The sequence below is a fragment of the Epinephelus fuscoguttatus genome, linkage group LG6, assembly GCF_011397635.1.
Source record: "Epinephelus fuscoguttatus linkage group LG6, E.fuscoguttatus.final_Chr_v1".
Taxonomy (NCBI): domain Eukaryota; kingdom Metazoa; phylum Chordata; class Actinopteri; order Perciformes; family Serranidae; genus Epinephelus; species Epinephelus fuscoguttatus.
The window spans coordinates 8,006,488-8,028,903 of NC_064757.1; the positions used below are offsets into that span (position 1 = coordinate 8,006,488).

At 40.0% G+C, this 22,416-nt stretch overlaps 1 protein-coding gene across 1 annotated transcript in view; it reads right to left on the reverse strand.

Moving 5' to 3' along the window:
- Positions 1 to 7,322: 7,322 nt before the first annotated feature.
- The window catches only part of htra4 (HtrA serine peptidase 4), a 28,255-nt gene continuing 13,161 nt past the window's right edge, over positions 7,323 to 22,416 (reverse strand). The window contains exons 2-9 of the mRNA XM_049579906.1: positions 20,290 to 20,389; positions 19,985 to 20,189; positions 15,964 to 16,158; positions 15,817 to 15,849; positions 13,699 to 13,813; positions 13,526 to 13,583; positions 12,107 to 12,202; positions 7,323 to 8,253 (exon numbers count right to left, since the gene is read on the reverse strand). Of these exons, the coding sequence (XP_049435863.1) occupies positions 8,094 to 8,253; positions 12,107 to 12,202; positions 13,526 to 13,583; positions 13,699 to 13,813; positions 15,817 to 15,849; positions 15,964 to 16,158; positions 19,985 to 20,189; positions 20,290 to 20,389 (962 nt within the window). The 3' untranslated portion in view covers positions 7,323 to 8,093. The remainder of the gene's footprint in view (positions 8,254 to 12,106; positions 12,203 to 13,525; positions 13,584 to 13,698; positions 13,814 to 15,816; positions 15,850 to 15,963; positions 16,159 to 19,984; positions 20,190 to 20,289; positions 20,390 to 22,416) is intronic.

Sequence of the window (22,416 nt, forward strand, 5' to 3'; positions counted from 1 at the left end):
GTTCTGATTTCTGTGAAATTCAGATGCCAGTTAAAAACAAGGCAACCGATAAAATGCCTTTTGCTTACGTAAGCTATAGGTTTGCTCAAATGTCAACGTCATAAATCTCTTCATACTGTCACACAATTTGTACATAGTAACTTTTATACACAGTGTTGCAAACTTGAAAACACGAGCCTGTCTCCAGTTTGTTGAGTTAATTGTTGGGTTATTATTGTAAAAACAACGATGAATCGATGATTGTATGATAGTGCAAATCTTTAATTTTTAGTGGAATGCACTGAATGCAAATATTCATGTTGGCCTTGGTGTGAATGGTTTGAACGTAAAAAAAAAAATGTCAGCAAATATTCAGTATTTTCATCCCTGGTGTTAAAAGCCTTTAATTTGCCTGTAAAAACATGTAGAGAAAGTTGTTGTTACATAAATTATATCAAAAATCAAAATAAAATAATCATCTTTCCTTTAATCTGAATGTACTTATGTGCTTTATTTCATTCTCAAATCTAAATCCAGTAGTAAAAAAATCTAGTTAGTATCAAACCATATGAAAACATACTGCGTTTATGCTTATGTGAAAGCGTCAATGGACCGGAGCTGGGCCGTAATCTCTGGACACTTTTAGGGAAATGCCCCAATATTCAGGAAGTATCAAATTTTCCACCCACCAGTAATGTAAAGATTCCTACTATTTTTCATGCTCTTATAATGTGTAACTTTGGCACCAATCAACATTAATCTCCAACACAACTGTGAACCTTGAGCGCGTTCAACAAGAGTACATTGAGATTCCAAATCTGGGTTAAAAGGAGAGACAATCACCACTTGTTCGGGTAGTGGCTCCTTGGATTATATTGTGCACAGAATAATGTCGCAGTCACAAAGTTTCTCTGACAAAGTTTGTGCTGGATTTCTTATTGATACGGAGCCCCTAAAGTGCAGAAAGGCAATATTTTTAAGATAACTATCTTGTGTGCACCAAGATAACTTGTGTGCACCAAATAAAAAACTAATCACCTCTCAGGTCTTTTGGGGGCTCCGTATAATAAAGTAAAACGTCATTCATTACTGTATAAAACAGATTGTAGGCTACTGCTGAGTCTATAATGGGTTACCATGGTTACACATCTCTAACTGGCAGGGTGACTCTCAGGAAGTGGTAACTACAGCTCAGCTCAGAAAAGATAAATACTACTGTTTATTCACACAGAAGTATAAACGACAGCACACATATTGGGTATATAGTGCATGGTTGGGATTTCTGTAATATTTAAAAGCTGGTCAGTGGAGTGATGCTGGGGTGGGTGGGGTCTATACTGATGGAGGCAAACAGCTGATGCTAGCTTCCAGCTGTCTCGCAACTCAAGCAAGATATTCACAGTCCTTAGACCACATTTTTCATGCTTTATCCATTTGACCTGAGTCTCCGTGAAGTGCAGTGGACTTTGAAGACAATTTGACATAGTCGCCAAACAATGTAATGTTAATATCCACGTCTGTAAAGTGATGCCATTGGGCACAAAAAGACTAATAGACTTACATTGTGAAAAAGAAGTCTTGATACATTTTTTAAGTTTCACAACCTCTGTGAAATGAGTCACTATTAGAATTTGATCCATTCAGCCTAATAACATTTCAAAATTCTTAAGGAGTCCCACGATTCAATCATTTTTTATCCTCATTCAAGTTAAAAGAGCACTAAACCTCAAGTTAGCCATTTGGCTGGCAGAAGTCTGTAGTGTGCTTGCTCTATGGGCCCTCAGGGTGCAGAGGATATGGGTAATACATCCAGTTCTTGTTGTGCATCCATGGTTAGACCTGTGTTTGAGTCGTTACAACACCCATGAAAAGGAACAGGGACATCAGGCTTTTTTTTTTTTTTTTTTTTTTTTAGAAAAACACAAGAAAAGAAGAAGAGTGAGGTTAAAAAGTGAAAATGAGTAGCTGGTTGCACAGCTGTATTTCTATGGAAGTCAGATGGCAGATGGTCACCACAAAGTTTGTGTTTTACGCGAGGTTTCTGCCTCTTAAAAGGAAGGTTTTTCATGAACTGTTGCGCAATGCTTGCTCTTGGTGGCAATTAGTTTGAATTGTTGGGTCTCTATATGATAGCATGCAAAAGTTTGGGCACCCCTGGTCAAAATTTTGTTTACTGTGAATAGTTAAGTAAATAGATCTCCAAAAGGCATGAAGTTAAGATGAAACATTTCCTTTTTACATTTTAAGCAAGATTACTTTTTAATTTCATCTTTTACACTTTCAAAATAAAAAAGGAAAAGGGCCTGAAGTATAAGTTTGGGCACCCTGCATGGTCTGTACTTAGTAGCACCCCCTTGGCAGGTATCACAAATGCTTTTTGTAACCAGGTAAGTCTTTTAATTCTCGTTTGGGGGATTTTCACCCATTCTTCCTGCAAAAGGCTTCTGGCTCTGTGAGATTCTTGGGCCGTCTTGCATGCACTGATCTTCTGAGGTCTCTCTACAGATTTTCAATAATGTTTACGTCGGGGGACTGCGAGGGCCATGGCAAAGCCTTCAGTTCACTCCTTAGATGTAGTCCATTGTGGACTTTGAGGCATGTAAAGGATCATTGTCCTGTTGTTGAAGCCATCCTCTCTTCATCTTCAGCTTTTTTTACAGATGGTGTGATGTTTACTTCCAGAATTTGCTTAATCCTTTCTTCCCTCCACCCTTGAAATGTTCCCTGTGCCACTGACTGCAACACAAGCCCAAAGAATGATTGATCCAACCCCGTGTTTAACTGTTGGACAAGAGTTCGTTTTATAAAATTCTGCATTCTGCATTCTGCATCTCCCAACTTTTCCCCAAACATACCTTTGCTCACTGTATCCACATTTTTCTATTTTAACTTCATCAGTCCACAGGAAAAAAAGCCTCCCATTCCAAAAAGCATCAGGCTTGTTCAGATGTTACTTTGCAAACTACTGATGCTGAATTTTGAGGTGAGGACACAGGAAAGGTTTTCTTCTGATGACTCTTTAATGAAAGTCATATTTCTACAGGTTTCACTGCACAGTAGAACAGTGCATCACCACTCCAGAGTCTGATAAATCCTCCTGCAGGTCTTTTGCAGTCAAATGGGAGTTTTGATTTGCCTTTTTAACAATCCGATGAGCAGTTCTCTCAGAAAGTTTCTTGGTCTTTCAGACCTCAACTTGACCTCCACAGCTCCTGGTAACTGCCATTTCTTACTTAAATTACCAACTGAGCTTAGCCAAACAGCTACCTGAAAACACTTTGCTATCTTCTTATAGTCTTCTCCTGCTTTGTGGGCATCAGTTATTTTAGTTTTCAGAGTACTAGGCAGCTGTTTAGAGGAGCCCATGGCTGCTGACTGTTGGGACAATATTTCAAGAGTCGGGATGTTTATAAATCTTTGAAATTTGAATCACCTGGCCTTTCTTTATGATGATTGTGAACAAGCCATAGCCCTAACAAGCTAATTATGGTCTGAGACCCTGGTAAAAGTTATCTGAGAACTCTCTTTGGGTGCCCTCACTTTTGCATGGTGCCCCTTTCCTTTTTTTCCACTCTAAAATTGTATAAAACAACAACAAAAAATGGTATTCTTGTTCAAAATGTTGAAAAGCATGTTTCATCTGCAATTTCATGCCTTTTGGAGATCACCTTCAACTTACTTAACTACTACCAGTAAAAAAAAATTTGACTGGGGGTGCCCAAACTTTTGCAAATTAAGAGAGTATGGTCGAGACCTGCTCTATATGTCTTGAGATATGTTTTGTTTTGATTTGGTGCTATGTTTAAAAAAAAGACTTCACCTGACCTATATTAACCAAATACTACTCCTTATGGTCTGTTCACTTTGTTTTTGTGATAGATGACAGCAGAGGGGGCATGGAGGTAAATGAGAAAGGATCGACTTAAAGCTTCAGAGGGCAACAGCATACATTCAACTAACGTTACAGCTATCCATCATTTACCCCATGCTGTTCAAAGATATACAGCGTTCAATAGTTTACCAAATAATCTAATGCTGACTCTTGTGGACTCAGTGGACAGAGAGGGAGACAGAAGAAGTGAAGGAAGCCAAAGAAAGGGGCAGACACAGGTGACTTGGAGGAAGTGAGTGAGAATAGTGTGATTTTCGGGAAACTATGATAAAATACAGTGGAGTAAAAGAACTGTTACTGTTTTTGGCCATCTTATCAATAGACACACAGTCATTAACAATCTCATATTTGCTCCTAAAGACTGAGGTAGATAAGGAAGGCAAAGACATGACGGGTACAGGTCACTTGGAGGAGGTGAGTGAGAATAGACACCTTCTTTGAAACCATGACAAAATACTATAAATAGTTGTTTTTGAGCTGTTGAGTTTCTAAAAGTTCCTTCTCAGACCCCCTTTAGAGGGTTGGGTCGCAGGAGGCATTAAAATGATTAAATAGTTGATTATGACCCTGTTCTGGGTTCTTTTAGTCTTGTATGATACTGTATTAAGTATTGATCTGCCCAAAAGAAGCTTCACATGAGAAGGGTTTTATATTATTAAATCCTCTGTTTAATATCATGTTGATTTGACAGTTTTTTTTCCTTTTCAAATGATCAAATGATCTTAACTGGCTTGTTTCTCCTGAAATAAAATAAAAACTTAAAAAGGAAAATGGAAGCTATTTGAGATTAAACTGAGGGACAGGGGTACAAGTTATCCCAGACTGTTTTAATGTAGATCTTTCTTGTGCTCTTAAACTTTTTAAGTAAGTGTTCCTGGAAGACCCAGTTTCCCCTGTTGTGATGGTGAGAGGCAATCCAAAGTGTCTGATGTTGTATTTATCACTGTTCACAGTCGTTATGACTCAATAAAAAGGATCTGGTACAGTGTGTTCTTAGTTTTCTGATTAGATTTAATGGACTGTGGTTGGCGGAAGGGTAGAATGTCAATACAAGAGATTGTTGTCTCTACTCGGTGCTTCAAGATATTGATGCAGGTTACAAGACTGGATTGATTGAGCAAATTGTGTTCCTCCAGTGATGCAGCATATGATCAACATTTTGAACAGCAGTGGAAAACATACAGACAGAACTAAATGCTTCTGTGAAAAAACATAATTAATGTCATAGAACACTGGCATAAAACAAAGTACAGAAAATAACACTATCAGAAAGTGCTGATAGAGCTGCAGCTACTCACATCAACAGGCAGGGTAGGGTGTTCCACTTATTTGTGTCCTTTACAGGCCCAGATGCAGTACACTGAGATGGCCTATGGTACAGTCTTGTATAGACGATGTTCTTGGGGACCTAATAGAATTTTCCTGAGTGAATGTACACAAAGTCACACAGAGGCAGAGAGGCCAAACTGTTTAAAATTGTATAAATCTAGGACCCATTGCACAAAGCACCTTAAGTGAAAAGTTTTCCTTTAAATCTGAAGGTTCCCTTCAAATAAAATTGGTTCCTTAATTCTCCTTAAGGTTTCCTCAAGTTTTTCTCCTTATCTTGGTCTTATACTTAAGGAATTGCTTAAGGTTTGTTAAGCTGTTGCACAGAGGACCTTAGCAGCCAAAGTAAGGAAACAACCTTAAGGTACCTCTGACTGCATCTTAACAACAACAACAACAACATGGCTGCGTTTGTGGTGATTAATGAGGAAAATGAAGGCACCCTAAAAAAAAATGTCCAGTGACTGGGTGAACCTGATGGACCCGCTTAATAATGAGCAAATGATTTTGCACTTTGACCAGAGGTTATAATTTATCTCAATGCCTGGAGTTGGATCACTAGACTTTCTGAGGCTGCGCTCTTCCAGCCCTTTTACAATGATGATTGCTCTGTGGTTTTATGCATCAGGATCTTTCCAATCAGCACGAAAGTCAACGGTGAGCCCATCTGTGAACACTGTGGTTAAGTTCCCGTCCAAACGTTGCAGTTTTCCTCCCACATTCCTTGCTTTATGTTTGCTGTACATTGTAAATGTACTTTTTAGTTTGTTCTTTCTTTTATTGAATTCCTCAACCAATCAAACCAATCTGGTTTTCTTCTTATCGTCTGCCAATTGTTTATGATCAGGCCAACTTTCTGAGAGGATACTTAAGTGTGACAACAGGTAGCCCAGACTATCACAAGTGCATGTTCAAGCATGGAAACAGTAGAATTTTACTGCTGTAAAATCTCTTCCAGAACAGCAAATACCTTAATGTCTTTTCACAGTTAAGGAAGCCTTATAAGAGATACTGTGCAACACCCTTAAGTCATTTCCTCAGCTAAATCTTGAGTGTCACACTTAAGGAGCAAACTTAAAGTGCTTTGTGCAACTGGCCCAAGGCCCAAATTTGAATTCTCAAAGGTCATTACATTGTATTTCTCCATTTATGTAATAAATTGATCAAGAACCACTTGTGTTGCAAATGTATTCTTAAGTGGCACTTTTTTTAAAAAATTTTTTTTATATACTTTCTTAATCCCCAAGGGGAAATTCAATATTTTCACTCCTTTTTTCATATACACACAGGCCCAAAATACACACGGATGCAGAATTGGGACCTATACATGCATTAAATGGAGAGATGTCAGAGTGGTTGGGGGGTTCGGTGCCTTGCTCAAGGGCACCTTGGCAGTGCCCAGGAGGTGAACTGGCACCTCTCCAGCTACCAGTCCCTGCACCATATATCTGGTCCGGGCGGGGACTTGAACTTGAACCGGCGACCCTTCGGTTCCCAAGCCAAGTCACTATGGATTGAGCTGCTGCCGCCCTAATGAATATGAATGATATAAGAGAATTTGTGTACTTCAACAATCTTTTCATACTCGTGGAGCCAGTCAGACAGCCTTATACAACATTTTTAGGGCTGTTTATGATGCTGTTAATAAAATCTCATGAAAGAACACCTCCTCATAATCCCTAAGATTCTGAACAATGTCGAGTTAAGAGAGTTCAGTAAACCTAGCATGGAATAGGTGGCATGGTGATGCAGTGGTTAGCATTTTTGCCCCACTGCAAGTCGGTTCCTGGTTTGAACCCAGGGTAGGTGGAGCCCTTCTGTGTGGAGTTTGCATGTTCTCCCTGTGTCAGCATGGGTTTTCTCTGGGTTCTCCGGCTTCCTCCCACAGTCCAAAGCAAGCAGGTTAGGTTAATTTGTGACTCTAAACTGCTTGTGAATGTCTGTCTCTATGTGTCAGCCCTGATAGCCTTTATTAATACAAACTACAGAACTAACTCAGAATTGAGCTTCAGATCAATGTTTTTGGTGGCAAGAGTTACTGAATTATTTATTTACAGATCAAGTTTTTTATAAACCTGAATGAATAAACTTAAGTCAATCAATGGATGAACACAGTGCTGTATCATTAAGTATGAAGTAAAAACTATAAACTTGAGTTGTCATACCCAATATAACTTTCTGATGTATTGATTTTTTTATTTACCTTTTAAAATTTAAACAGTGTGATATTTGTGTTTTTAGAGACAATGTACTAGGGTTCAGCCGAATACTCAGATGAGCACTTTATACACAATCTGGAGCAAAAATGACATTTTCCAATGGTGTGAGCACCACAAATCAGGGTGGAGGCATAAATCTCAGAGATGGACTTTTTAAAACTTGGGCAAATAAAATCAAAAGTATCTGCATGGTTTTGGGTGGACTCACCCTCTATCCACCAGTTTTTCACGTTCATTTTATTCCATAAGTCATTTCGTGACCACAGATAGTTCATTTCTTTGGTGTACAAACCTGCTTTCTGTCTAATTATACTTCAGTCATTAATTTCCATCTTACTGCTTCAAAATAGGGTGTATGGGTATTGGAATGTTTCTGCATTTTAAGACTGGGCTGTGATACAATTGTGTTTAGTTGCTTCGTGTCATAGGTGTAGAACCTTGTCTATCCTTGGACGATTCCTTCCCTAAGATCACTGAACTTCTGTGTAAAATGGCAGCTCTAAAAAGGAGCCCTTGCGCCTTCATCCTGAGGAACTGACAAAACGTTCTCACTCGTGAACACAAAACAGACCAATTAATGCAGGGTACATCCCCGACAGCTGTTTTACCAGCGGTACAGTATGTTAAAGTACGTTTTGTCTTTAATTGCTGACATGTATAGGCAGTGGTATCAGTCAGTCCTCAGGAATGAGAGTTAGCACGACATCCTTATCCTTTCGTCTCAACATCACTGAAAGTGCACGACCATTCTGGACAGCTTCCCTCACTTCCTCTATGGTTTGGATGGGCTGCCCATTGATGCCGATGATGATGTCGTGATTGATTATGCCAGCGCTGTAGAGAAAACAATGGCATTCATCACTCGCACATAAAGCCTTACGAAAACAGACTCAACACAGCTGGGTACATAACACACCCTCAAGAAAATATCTTTGACCTTTAGACAAGTCTGCTCCTGTGTCAGGTTCCTCACCACTCAAGAGACAAAGTTAACATTTACATCTAAGGCATTTAGTCTTATTATTTAGTCTTAGGCTTATTAGCCTATGCAGACTGATTGACAGGATACACTTGACTGCAGAAAAAGATTAAAGATTATAATATCACAAGATAATAGTGAGGGATGCAAGGAGCAGTATAGTGGACAATTCTGCATCATCAAGGTAAATGGACAGGTTTTGCTGTACTGGCTGTGTGTAGACTTCTGCTGTATGCTGTTTAAAGCTTTAGGCTTCATGTCACGGGCGGGGGCATTGGACAATTAGGAATATAGAGAGTCTAAAGAATCAGGGAGAGGGATCCTGTCTCCACCAAGAGAAAGATGTCAGAGCTTATTATAATGAGCAACTGGATCACAGTTCAGTCTACGGCCTTGAGAACTGCAGGGATGCTCTTATTCTACAGCTCGAAAAATATCCGGAGGCCTTCAAATGCCAGTTCACAGCACTGATGTTGCATTTTTAAAACCAAGCTCCCACTGTCCATCATACTGATTTGCTCCAGGTAATGCTTTCTAGTAAAGAAAACTCACTGATGTGGTATATTGCTTTGAAACCTGCATCTTCTATGCAAGAACTAACATGTTAGGTCAGGCTGTTCTCATGCACTGTTTGTACTGCGATCATGTTACCAATGCACCAACAGGACTGAACAAAGAAGTAGTATAAAGAGTAAAAGTCCACATAAGGAGGAAGCTTGGGGTGGTGGAAGGGTCAAACTACACAGGACATTCCCCCAGGACACTGTTGTTCATGTCCCATGTAAAACCACATGAACTTTGAGTTTTAAGTTACATCATCACCACGTTTCTTTTCCTTAACCTAACCAACATAACTTTATGTTGCGTACGCAACTTAAGGTTAAGTACGTAACATGACAATGCCTAACAGTGTTTCTTGTCCTGAGCCTAACTTTCATAACTTAAATTGCCTAAACCTAACCTATTTAACTTTGCGTCAAGTATACAACTTTACAGTAAGTATGTAATGTGACGATGGCCGACATGTTTCTTTTCCTGAACCTCATCTATGTAACTTTATTTGCTGAACCTACATAACTTTACATTAAAGGACAACTTCGGTATTTTTCAACCTGGGTTCTATTTCCCCATGTGTATGTGTGCATATGATTCATGGGTACCACTCGTTCTAAAATTGGTTCAGTATTGAGCCGCGAAACGAGCTAAAACGGTAATGGGGGCAAATGCGTCCCGTATAAAAGTGCTTTTTTCGCCACTGACCCGTTCAGATCGCCAGTGCTATCTCTGTAAATAGCATATTGTAGCGGCCCTGGGGCAGTGGTGACTGTGAATGAGTGGAGTCAGCTGTCAGTCAGTGTTGGAGCAGAAAGGCGGAAGTTGTCCCCACTTGGTAATGTAAATGAGTATGTGTGTGTGAAGTGTGTGTTACGCTAGAAGAGTCAGAGGACAGAGTCTTTTACGTGCTACCCCCTGGAGTGTTACCGGAGTTTTTGGAGTGCTCAAATAAACGGGCCTTTTTCCCGAACGCAAGAACAGGATGTCGCGCAACACCCCGTACAGCTTTCACAGGCTGCCTTTGTCGGACAGCGAGATGCTTAAGTTGTGGCTGGTTGTGCTACAAATGGATGCTAACACTCCTGTCCAGACACTGCGCCTTGCAGACCATCGGGTCTGCAGTGCTCACTTCTCCCAAGATGACTACTGCCAGCCGAAGAAGAGAAGACATCCAATCCTGAAACACCTCTTCCTCAAGAAAACGGCTGTCCCACGAGTAGAGAGAGCTACAGACACAGTGGAGCAAAGCTCGTGACATCACACAGCCCAGAGGTAAGGGAAAGGCTAAGTTAGTATAATATTTACAGAGATAACACTGGCGATCTGAATCGGTCAGTGGCGAAAAAACACACACTTCACACACACATACTCATTTACATTACCAAGCAGGGACAACTTCTGCCTTTCCGCTCCAACACTGACTGACAGCTGACTCCACTCATTCACACTCACCACTGCCCCAGGGCGGCTACAATATGCTATCTACAGAGATAGCACTGGCGATCTGAAGCGGTCAGTGGCGAAAAAAGCACTTTTATATGGGATGCATTTGCCCCCATTACCGTTTCAGCTCGTTTCGCGGCTCAATACTGAACCAATTTTAGAACGAGTGGTACCCATGAATCAAACGCACACATACACATGGGGAAATAGAGCCCAGGTTGAAAAATACCGAAGTTGTCCTTTAAGTAAAAAACTTGTCACAATTGTGACAATGCCCAACTGTTTTTCTTTACCCAAACTTAATCTGCGTAACTTTACTTGCCTGAACCTAACCTGCATAACTTTGTTACTGCTGTAACGTGATGATGCTATTTGTGGTTGGCTAATTCATTAGATATCATACAAACCTTGTGTGTACATATTTGTAAGATATCATACAAACAATTGTATGACCATACATTGGTTAGGTTGTCATGAAGAATAACACTGTCATGTTCATGTGCCAATTAGAGATTCTTATTTTTTTAATGGTGATGCTGATATGATTTAGCATGAATACTCGGTAATAAGAAATTCAAAAACCTACACAGATGCATTGTTCATTCTAAATATTCCATTGTCTGTACCCCATAGACTACTGAACTCCAGTGTAAAAACTGATATGAAAGTTGCACTCATCAGCATTCTCATATTACCAGTGAATCAAATAACAAATATGTCATGTGAAAGCTGTCGGGCTGAGTGATGAACCCACATAGAATTATCAACCATCTCGGCAATTTCCCTCAGTTTACAGAGTGTCTTTTGGCTCATTTGGTATAGTTTGCCAACCCCCCAAAATTTCAGTGTCACTCATCTCGTCTACAGCAGACGGCCAAAACTTCTAAAAAAAATAAAAAAATAAAAACATTGTACACAACCTGTCCAGCACCAATCAGACAACGTTAGCAACTAGCTGGTGAACACTGGGGAGAATTTGGCAGCTGAAGAGCCAGAAGCTTTCTAAGGAGTTGCTGGAGACCAAAGAAATAGTGTAATACTGGACTAACATTGCCATACACACCTCCAAATGAATGTTAAAGTTACTCTGTGACTGCTGAATGTGCATTTAAGCAATGGTTTGCTAACACATTCACCATAACAAGTTGTTACGGTGATGTCAGTGTTGTCTTCTCAGTCTTTCACATTGCCATAGAGTGGCAAACTCATGAAAACATTGTCAAAGTCCTCCTCTAATCCTCCTCTGTTCTCCACTAATTGGAAGGCTGAAAGTTCGTTCCCTGTCTCCTCAAGTCTGCATGTCAAAGTGCAAAATAAATGGGCAAAATAATGAACCCGAAATTGCAACTGATGTCTAGGTGAGCAGGTGGCATTTATGGTAGCCTCAGTCACCAGTGTGTGAATGTAGCATGTAGTGTAAAAGCAGTGTTTGGAAGATGAAAAAGATGCTATACAAGTGCACTTTACTATTTAAAGGTAAACTACGCTTATTTTCAAAATTCATACGTTATGAAAGCTGCTTGCTACAGCTGGAAACAAGGCGGATGAGAGCAGTGAGAGTGAACCAGTGAAAAACCAATGAAAAAGAAAGGCAAATTATCAGCCAATAAAATGACTTGTATAATCCCTTTTTTCTGAAACTATGAGCTAAATGGGATTGGAATGGGGATTCACACCACATAGTAGAAGTAATTGTACTGTGATTCTTACCTGGATGCAGCTGTTCCGGGTATTACCTCATAAATGTAAACACCTGAGCTCACATTTGGAAATTCATCCACACGCTCTTTGAGATGTTGAATCAAACTGGACAAGTGAAGACAAAGACGGATTAGAGAAATTTGAAAACACCTGAAACAACTCAAGTTGGATCAACATTTTGTTCAAAAAGACGTTCATATATACATATATATATGACCATAACATGTCTTATATAAGGTGTACATATAATCCTATATGATATAAGTAAATATTCAGTTCAAATCTGGCTGTGTTTGACCATGGTAGAAACAGTGCAAAATCAATAAGAAGGAATGCTTTATGTGAATACTGAATTTACTAGATTTATTCATCAATATGATGAGGTAGCCTGATTCTCACTCCCAACTTGTCACGGGCCGTTGCCATGATGAAACCATGGCAGGGTACCACCATCAAGGTACTCTTCCAGTGTCAGTTTTGGACATTAAGGAACTGCATCTTAAGCTCATTCTATGCATTGTCGCTTTTCAAAAAAAAAAAAAAAATCCATTTTCACTAGAAATGTACAGTTTCCCTTTGTTAGATGCATACATTCTCTTTTCAAAATAAACTTAAAGTGTAAGTAAAAAACTTTGTTTTTAGTTTTACTTCCTCGGGTTTAGGCAACAAAAGCATGTGGTTAGGTTTAGAAAAACAAACATGATTTGGCATAAAATAAGTAGGCTACAGTTGTTACTAATGCAATATAACATCATGTGACACATAGCACAGATACGAGCACACGTTACTATCAAAATAATCTGATTGACTTTTGTTTTCACATGGGACCCACCAACCCTATGAGACCTGTCTTGCTCTTTATACTATGACAGCTGCTCTGAGTGCCAAAAATGCCACTGCCCAGTGCGGCTTATACCACAGCTAAAAGCCATCTGATGCCGAGGGCCACTGACTAAGCGTCGGTATTTGACAAGTTGGGAGTGAGAATAGGTCGATTTTACAGGTATTTCCTAGATTAGCCAAAAGCAGATGTTCCCTTAATTTTGATAAAATGCGCAAAATCATAGCATTAATTGATACTGTGATATAAAATTTCTCATGCTGTGATTAAATGTCTCTATTATCTTTATTACTCACCCTTACCATGCACTTCTACTAAGTAAAAGTAATGCACATTTGCAGTGCAGCCACACAATGCAGAAGCAAATCTGGAAGCTTCACACTTTTTGGCCTATGTGCTTGCAAGCACTTTCAATTGACATTAACATATGGCATCTTAAAGTTCGATATCCAGTTCTTATACATCCATGGTATAACCTCACAGTGCTGTTAGAGTGGCCAGAGACTCTTGAGACTTCCTTAAAATGGATGTCTCCCTGAAATGAATATGTAGTATTTTAGAAATGAGGTCTTTTAGGGTTTACTTACGTTGGTGAGAGCTGCAGCATCCGGACGCCTATGTGTTTCTTTTTTTGTCCTGTATTTCCTAGAGGCAAATATATGAACAAATGAATAAATGGATTTTTAATAAGTGAATGAGCTCATTGAGAAACTCCTAGAGACTGATTATATCCACAATACTAGCATTAGCTCCCGCTCACCATTGACTTGTCTGATGTAGGAATCAGCAAGGAATTGACGTACTCTGTCCACAGGGATGGCGAAAGAGATTCCTGCTGCCACTTTCAGAGTATTAATACCTATTACATCCCCATCCTGTTAAACATAGAATGGAGAGCCATGAGATTGTGGTCCTAAAGGGCCAGTTCACCCTCAAATCAAAAAGCATAGTCTTACCTGTAGTGCTATTTATCAATCTAGGGGTGTGTTCGGAAATAGTCTGAGTGCCGGAGCACACTCTGGCACAAACTGGACTGCTTGTAAATTCGTAGTTCAGTTAGAATGCACTATTCAGTCATTCAGAACACCACTCTATCAGTGCAACAGTGTAAACTGGGCACTCTGTCTGGGGAAACAGAGCAGCAGAGTGTGAATGTGTGATTAACTTAATGGTTTGCTAACTCATGTAGAAATAGAACGCTCTTTTACTTTAAACAACAGCACTCTCCTTTTAGTGTCAGATTGGATTTACAAGGGCACCCAAGGCCAAGTTTGACATAAACTATCTTAAACAGGGGATGCATTCTGAAATACTCACTCCGAGTGCCGATTTTGTGTCGAAGTCTATTTCTGTTTCCCATTCCCAGTAACCCTAGCACTACGCACTAACAAGGGGGATAACTATATGACAGCATAAACACATTTCAAAACATCAGGGCGCACATTGGCACAAACTGGACCATACATAAATTTGAAACGCTGTTGGAATGTACTGTTCGGTTGCTCAGAACACCCCAGTCTTGGAGCAGCAGAGTGCCAAGCAGAGTGAATGTGTGATTAATGGTTTGTTAATTTCTGTAGAAATAAAACGCTCCATTTCTCCAAACAACAGCGCTCTCATTAGAGCATCATGGTTGATTTACGAAATACACCCTAGATTGTTTTGGTGTGAGTTGTTGAGTGCTGGAGGTGTTTGCATTTGAAAATCTCAGCTGCAGTGTCTCTTTCCAGAAATCATGACACAGTTTCTCAAGATAATCCACAGAGCTTGTTGTGAGCAGTTTCATGTAAGAAGTAATTTCTTTGTACTGAACTACACTCACCAACCGTATCACCACGCAGAAGAAAGTGTGCATCTACTGCTAGCTCCCCTAGCACCACTGAACTAGCTAATGTTCCAGCTCAGCTGACAAGGACGCCATTAATGTTTACATCTTGCACTGTCATGAGCACAAGCCTCTCGTCCATGAGGAGATGTATGCTTCTTTCTGTGTGGTGATAACAGTTATCAGGTGTAGTTCGGTACAAAGAAAACAGTTCATGCATATTCACAACAAGGTCTGTGGGTTATCTTGTGTAACTGGGTCATGATTTCTGGAAAGAGAAACTGCGGTTGAATTTTTCAAATGTAATTTTTGGCGCTTTGAGCACTGCAAGCCGAGTGCCATCTAGTTCCATTACAGTGGAGAGAAGGCAGGCATCTCTACCGCTGATATCTCCAACACTCTGCAACTCAAATCAAAACAATTTAGACTGATAAATAGCACTAGAGGTAAGAGGAAAAATATGTATTTTTGATTTTGGAGCAGACTGTCCCTTTAGAGTTTCACTGATTTCATAGCTTTGCAAGTGATAGAGAGTATTATGTATCTTTTTCTTCCAATGCATATATCATAGTTCATAGTCTAGTGTTCTTTTTTACTTGCAAAAAGAAACCAAACAATAACAACAACAACAACAAAAACATCAGTCTTGGTTATGTAGTAACTTATAGTTTTCATAGTACATTTTTGTAAAATGCACCTTCTGTACGACAATTGTTCTCCTGAAGAAAGAACTGCATTTTTAGGGATAGGAAACTGGAGGCAGCAGCCTCGATAAATGAATGTACCATCTGCATGATTTTATTTCATAGTAGCAATACAAAGGCCTCCATAATAAGGTCGTGTCCTAAAATACTGTGAGGGAGGCTTAATCTTGAACCTGAGGAAGCAGACTAGAGACTTTGGGTATTAAATAAAACAAATGATGACCTTAGTCCTCACTGTCATAAATAAAACAAGAAAGATTTCATACAGAGTAGAAAGCAGAACAAATATGCAAATGATGAATAATGGTATTATCACTTTTCATACGACATAGCACATAAATCCTCTTACCAAGTTGACAAGCGGCCCACCAGAATTGCCATACTATGAGAGCAACAAAAATGGTGGAACAAACATTGTTAAGGCAGATTAAAGGAAACGTAAAACTGCAAGAAATAAAATGATGGTGTCTATAAGGCTAACTGTGGTCTCACTGACATTAATGATGGCGTCAGTTTGGATGTAGTCCATGTCCGAGTCCTTAAAGCCCAGCTCCAGGCCATTGCGCTGGGCAGTGCTGATAATGCCGGTTGTGACGGTGTTCTGAAGGGAGAAAGGGCTTCCCACAGCCACCACGAACTCACCAGGGCGCAGGTCTGAGGACTGGCCGAGATGGAGCACAGGCAAGGGACTCTGAAACAAGGCAGGCAATCAATTTTAAGAATGGAACAGGAACATATGCTAGGTAAAATAATGTCATTATTATTTATAAGTTTAAGGTCCAAGATACAGGGACTACTGGTTTGTATAGACTGACTGGAGGGTCATGGTCAAGGAAGATTTGATTATCACTCAGAGCTATGAGGTTTTTGTTGTTTATTTTCTTAAGAGCCAAAAGATTCTGGTCTATTCACAGTTTCTACAGCATTCCAATAGACTTGCTTGATGTAGCTTCTTGAAGACATTTCTCTGTTTTTTTCCAGAACTGAAAGAGGGCTTTTGGAGGAGAGGCAAATCTAAGCAAGAACCTAGAGCAAGTACAGTTTCCTTTGACTCAGCACCTCTAGATCAAACTTTGTGGTGACAAACAAAGTATTGGGCAAAGAAATGTGCAGATTAAATTCTGTTTTAAGACTACAAACTGGAACACTTAAAGGAATACTTTGCCAGTGTTCATCCAGCTTTGTATCATGTCAATGAACTATGGTAAATTTCCCTCACCCAGATCTCCCTGCTCATCTCCCAGCTCAAATCTATCCTGCTCAAAACTAAAATTTTCACTCTTACCCCAGCTGTTGCCAAGCCCACGGGAACAGTGCTGGGCTTTGAAGCCAATTTTACATAGTGGCCAAATGTGGTATCACAGCGTCGAAGTCCATCATGTGATTCAGTGGGGCCCAGAAAGACTTTTTCCCACACACTTCGATTGTGAAAACAATGCCTGTAAATCAGTAGATTTATAGATTTTAGATTTTTTTGAGCATCATAACTCTCAGAAAATGATTAGTTTCACTATCAGGATTTGATCCATTCGGTCCGATAACATTTAGTCGCATGACTAAAGCATTTTTCACTAGCAAGGATATTGCCACAACAATATAAAGGTTTAATTGTAAACCTTTAAAACACAGATTAAAATGTTTAATTGTAATTCAGTAGGTGTTAGTTGTTGAGGACTGCTGAATGGATGTAGCAGGGGGGAAGGTGGTAGAGGGAAGTCTTCTGTTAGGTTGGTCTTGGAGAATATACTAAAGATCGGACAGAGGGAGACTCAGTGTGTGCATTTTTTTGCCCGAGCTGATTACACGCCCCAGATGGTACCTGGAATAAGACATGGAAGAGGTATGCACGAGATTGAATAAGAAGAGATGAGTGGAGAAGGGAAGAAGGGATAAAGGAATGTTGGTAGGGATAAGTAGAGGGAAGGATGGCGTTAGGATGAGGTAGGGAAGATAATGGATGAAGGGAAGGGAAATGGAGGGTGGGTCCAGCTAGGCCAGCCGAAGGCTCTAGTGCCCTTGTTCTATGGGCCCCTCAAAGCTGGAGATCCAAGTAATTTCATACCCTGGAAATGAGCTTTTTTGGTGTCAAGAGCCACTGAGCAACTCCCGTAGGAATCAAAAGGGCCCCACCAACACTGTAAGTATTTCTCTTTCTACATCCATGGCTGTTGCTCGAACTACAGATTGTACTTCTGCATTCTCATATGCCTGCCACCACTGACACAAAAGGGTATAGAAGCAGATCAAGAAAGAGCGCCACCCCACTCTCTCAAACTCAGACCAAACTCCAATCAAACTGCAAAACCAAACTCAGTTCACACTGTAAAAATGGACAGTGCTGTTCAAATACAAACCAATATTATGTTACCGTATTGCCTGTTTCTCACCTAAAATGTTTTTTGTTTGTTTGTTTTGTTTTGTTTTTGTCAGAAACAGATTTTAGTGCCCTGTTTGGCTGTAATACCAGAGTTTGTTAACAGAAAAGTGGGCGCCATACCATTACCTATATTGTAAAAACGAGGCTGAATAAACTGAAATCAAACAGTAAAACTACGCAGTGCTGATCAAATATGAAGCAAGATTCTGTTGCTGAGTTTCCTATTTCTCACCTAAAATGTTTTCATAAACATATTTTAGCTCACTGCCCTTCTCTCTGGTAATGTAGCATTAATTTCTTTTTTAAAGATATTTTTAAGCCTTTAATTGATAGGACAGATGAGTGTGAAGGGGGAGAGAGAGGGGGAATGACATGCAGCAAAGGGCCACAGGCTGGAGTCGAACCCGGGCCGCTGCAGCAACAGCCTTGTACATGGGGCGCCTGGGGCGACCATCTTTCCAGCAGCGAAATACTTCATAACTTTGATCCTGAAGTACTTTAATGGAACAGTTTGTCCCATTTAAGGCTCACTCCACCAGTTTTACACATCAAAGTGTGTTTGTTGAGCAGTACTAGGCTACTGTACATGTGGAAAAAAAGTATAAAGTCTTTTGTGTCAGAGGGAGCTGTGTGGTGTCTTATAATGTCCTCCAATAATGTCACTTGTGTCAACATTGAAGCATCTGGATACTACAAGTTTGATGAGAGCTTACCAGACCTCTGTAGCAGGCTCTTCATCTCTGCTTGAGGCCAGTGGCTTAAGGCTACATTAGCTGCTACTAGCATAACACACCTGAATCTAAAGCCGAACTGTCAGTGATCCTAAAGTGGAGTAATGTAGGCAGCAGGTTTTGACAAGAAAGAAGAATGTATGGAATTAAAAAATACAAAAAATATCAGTTATGCTGCATTTATTTTGATCTTGAGAGGTCCATCTAGAGTCCGACAGTGCTGCAGACACATGCTAAAAATGTTGAGTACTTTTTAAATAAGGTTTTGTCTTCCATCTGTGAAATTATTTCTGCCTGCAGCTCTGCCTCTGAGAAAGAATTGTGGAACCTTGGACCGGAATTTTAATCAGACAATAGTACTCTTTGTTTTTCTCAGAAGTGCTTGTATCTTACCTGTGAGTCTAATTTAGGGTCCTCAGTCTTACATAATTTTCCATCATGTCTCTAGGACACATGTGTAGCCACTAAATCTCCAGCATCAAAACAAAACAAGCTCTGTGCTTTTTTAACAATGTTGTTAACATTATTAATTAAAATTACTAAGTTTCAAGAAGTTTTGATTGCTTCTTTTCAAGCTGAATCTACCCCTTGTAATAACAGCTCTTCTGCTTAAATCTTTGCCCATGCTCCTGAGATGAAGCAATACACTGGAAATAAGTGTTTGTTTTTTAAAACAAACAAAAAAAAAAAAACCCACCAATCTCAACATGGGATTTGTCTTTGCCTGCCTCCTCTTATTCCAGGATGAGGCCATTTTTTTCTCTCGGGGGGCTTGTAATGCTCAGTCGAATTTATAGCCACATCTCCCGGGGCATCGAGTGTTATGTCATGACAAATTTGCCTTTTAGGCAAGCTTTAGAACTCCCTCTCCCAAAAATGTAACAGAGTTACAGCATGGTACAGCTGTGTTTTCTATACAGTCCTTCACCTATAAAGCAGTCAAATTACTCTGGCTTACTCATTTGGATCTTGAGGTATTCTTGTATTCAGATCAGTACTAAAAATGCTAATCATGTGCTTCATGCTGAGTGGAGTCTGACTGAAGAGGGTGGGAGTAGAGTCCCCTCTACCATACAAAGCAGCTGGTTGTGTTAGAGCATGTCTGTGCAGTGACATGTTTTATTCAGAACTCGCCAAAAAATACTGAGGCTTTGAATTTACGAGACGTGACCAAATACCACCCCAGAGGAATTCAGTCAACAAATTGACCATGTTAAGAAATGGAGTTTAATTTTGGTGGGCAGAGGCCCCTGTTGACTTTCTCCACAGAATATCCATGCAATAACTTTGTGTGCAGGATTAATACACTTTGATGTTTGATGATGACAAGCTACCAGGCCAGAGGAAAACACAAAACAGAATTTAGTCAAAGGCCTCTGGGGAGCTGAGGGAAAACAGTGGGCACTCACATCTGGTTCGATTTTGATGAGTGCAATGTCCATCTTCTGGTCCACATCCTTGACTGTAGCATCGTAGTGCACACCACTTTTCAACTCGACTTTTATCCTCTGTTTGTTGGTAAGTACGTGAGCGTTAGTGACAATCCAGCCGTCCTCTGACACTACAAACCCAGAGCCACTTGACACAGAGATCTCCTCACCAGAAAATGGCACTCTGGCAAGAGAAAAGGCAAAGACATAACCTCATTTTCCATTTGTAGGTATATGACAGTTAAAGGTGATCATTTTAATGCTCTTGCTGTGGTTGGTTTTACCTTTGGAAAAGCTCCAGATGCACCACAGCTGGGACAATCTTATCTACCACATCTGCAATGAAGTTGAACTTATAGCGCATACTTCCTTGATGTTGCATTCCTTTGAGGATACAGGATGGTAACAGGTTAGGTCACGGCTTCTCTAAAATGTGATGGGTTAAATCTTCAATTAAAATAAATCAATAAATAAATCATTCAAATTATTCTAAGTCATGCTAGCGGTGTGGCTCTACAGATGGCAGTGTCTATTAGTTGGTCACCCCCCCACCATTGGAACAGACTAAAATGTCTCAATTTTTTGATGGATTTCCTCATGGTCCCCAGAGGATCAATCCTAGGCCTACTGACTTTGGTGATCTTGTGACATTTCCTGTAGTGCCACTATGATGTTGAAAGTTTTGGTTTTGAGTGAAATATTTTAGAACTTTGGCCACTGAGGTTGACATATTCAATAAAGTGTACTGCAGCCATGCTAACGGCTCCAAGATGCTTTCTTTTTCTTCTGAGCTAAATGCTAATGTCAGCATACTAACATACTCACAGTAAAAATAGTGACACACTAATATGTAGCGTTCACCATGGTATCCTCTTGGTTTAGAGTATTATGGTTCATTCCATTCAAACTGGGAACTTGGAATTTCGGAATCGGATTTCCAAGTCGGGAGGTTGGAAGAGCCTCACCAACCCTGACCTCAAAATCTGAGATGGCTGCTCCGAGCATCAAAGTAAGTGACAGCTATGGTAATTAACTGATAATTAGCATTTATGTCTTATTTGTGTTTCATCAAATTGGTTGTACACACAGTACTGTCCAATTTCTATCTTTGGACATGTTGCTACAATGTTTGGATAACAAAAAAACACATAATGCCTTGTTATCAACTAATATTGCTAACAATGGTTAATTCCTTCAGCCTGTGAAGAAAAAACCCTAATTGGAAGTAGAAAAAAAAAGTTATAAGTTGTTGTTTTTTTAAATAGGTGATATTAGAAATAGGTGAGATCATCAAGGCCTACAAAAGCACATATTTTGGTGAGATTCCCCCAAAAACACACATTATTATCAACACTGACTACAAAGCAGTCCAACTGACACAGCGTAATCCAACTACTATATCAACTGCTATAACAAATCAAAACAACAACAAAAATGTTTGGTATTGGCCTTGGATCAACCAATATTGCTCATACATGATTGGTATTGATGGAAAAAATCTTAATCTAGAAATATACTTTCAGTTTTATTCAGAGATAACCATCTAGAAAGGCAACATGTCTTCCCTGTGACTGGGACATAAGAGGGGCTAGAGGTTTGCGGACCTGAGGCACTATCAAGACATAGCAGCAATATCACAGCATTCTCTGACCATTCATCCAGCCCAACAACAACACCAACTGACACACTTATGCCTCCTTGTAAATGTATAAGAGTGGACAAAGAATGATTGCAATTCCTGTGAAAGTCAGAAAAAGACAGTCGGTGGCGCCTCAAGGAGACTCTAATGCAACTGAAGAGTTTTGAGGTTGTTGGACAAACTGTAAGCAGCACTGCTTTTGGTGCTGCGATTGGGCTCAAACCACTCCTGTTACAACGGTAGCATCTAGTGTTGAGGTTGCAGAACTTACAACTTCTCCCGAGTTCCAAGAGTGTAAGACTACAGCGGCCAACAACAATGCAAATGTCCCTCTCTAGAGCCAGTGTTTAGTTTGTCTGTTTTGGGCTTCTGTAGAAAGAACATGGCTGACTCAGTGGAAGAGGACCCACTCTGTATGTAGATATAAATGGCTTATTCTAAGGCAATGAAAACACAGAGGTTTTCTATTTTCACAAGATTATAAACTAATAAAAACATAGTTAAGAATATTACATTCGACATCTGCCAAGAGATGCCCTTAGATCATACACACTGGACCTTAAGTTAGCGTTTTTTGGGTCTAAGGACTACAAGTTAATTTTTTTTTAAAATTGGGCATGTGGAGTTGGACAGAAGAGCGTTTACCTCTACTCCTCATCTATCAGCCTGCTCTTACCTGGCTGCTCTGCATCTGTCCTTTTCCCACCTTTGGACATTAGTCCCACCCCTACCTGTACAGCTGTTCCCAATCTCCCAATCAGCTCCCCAGCAT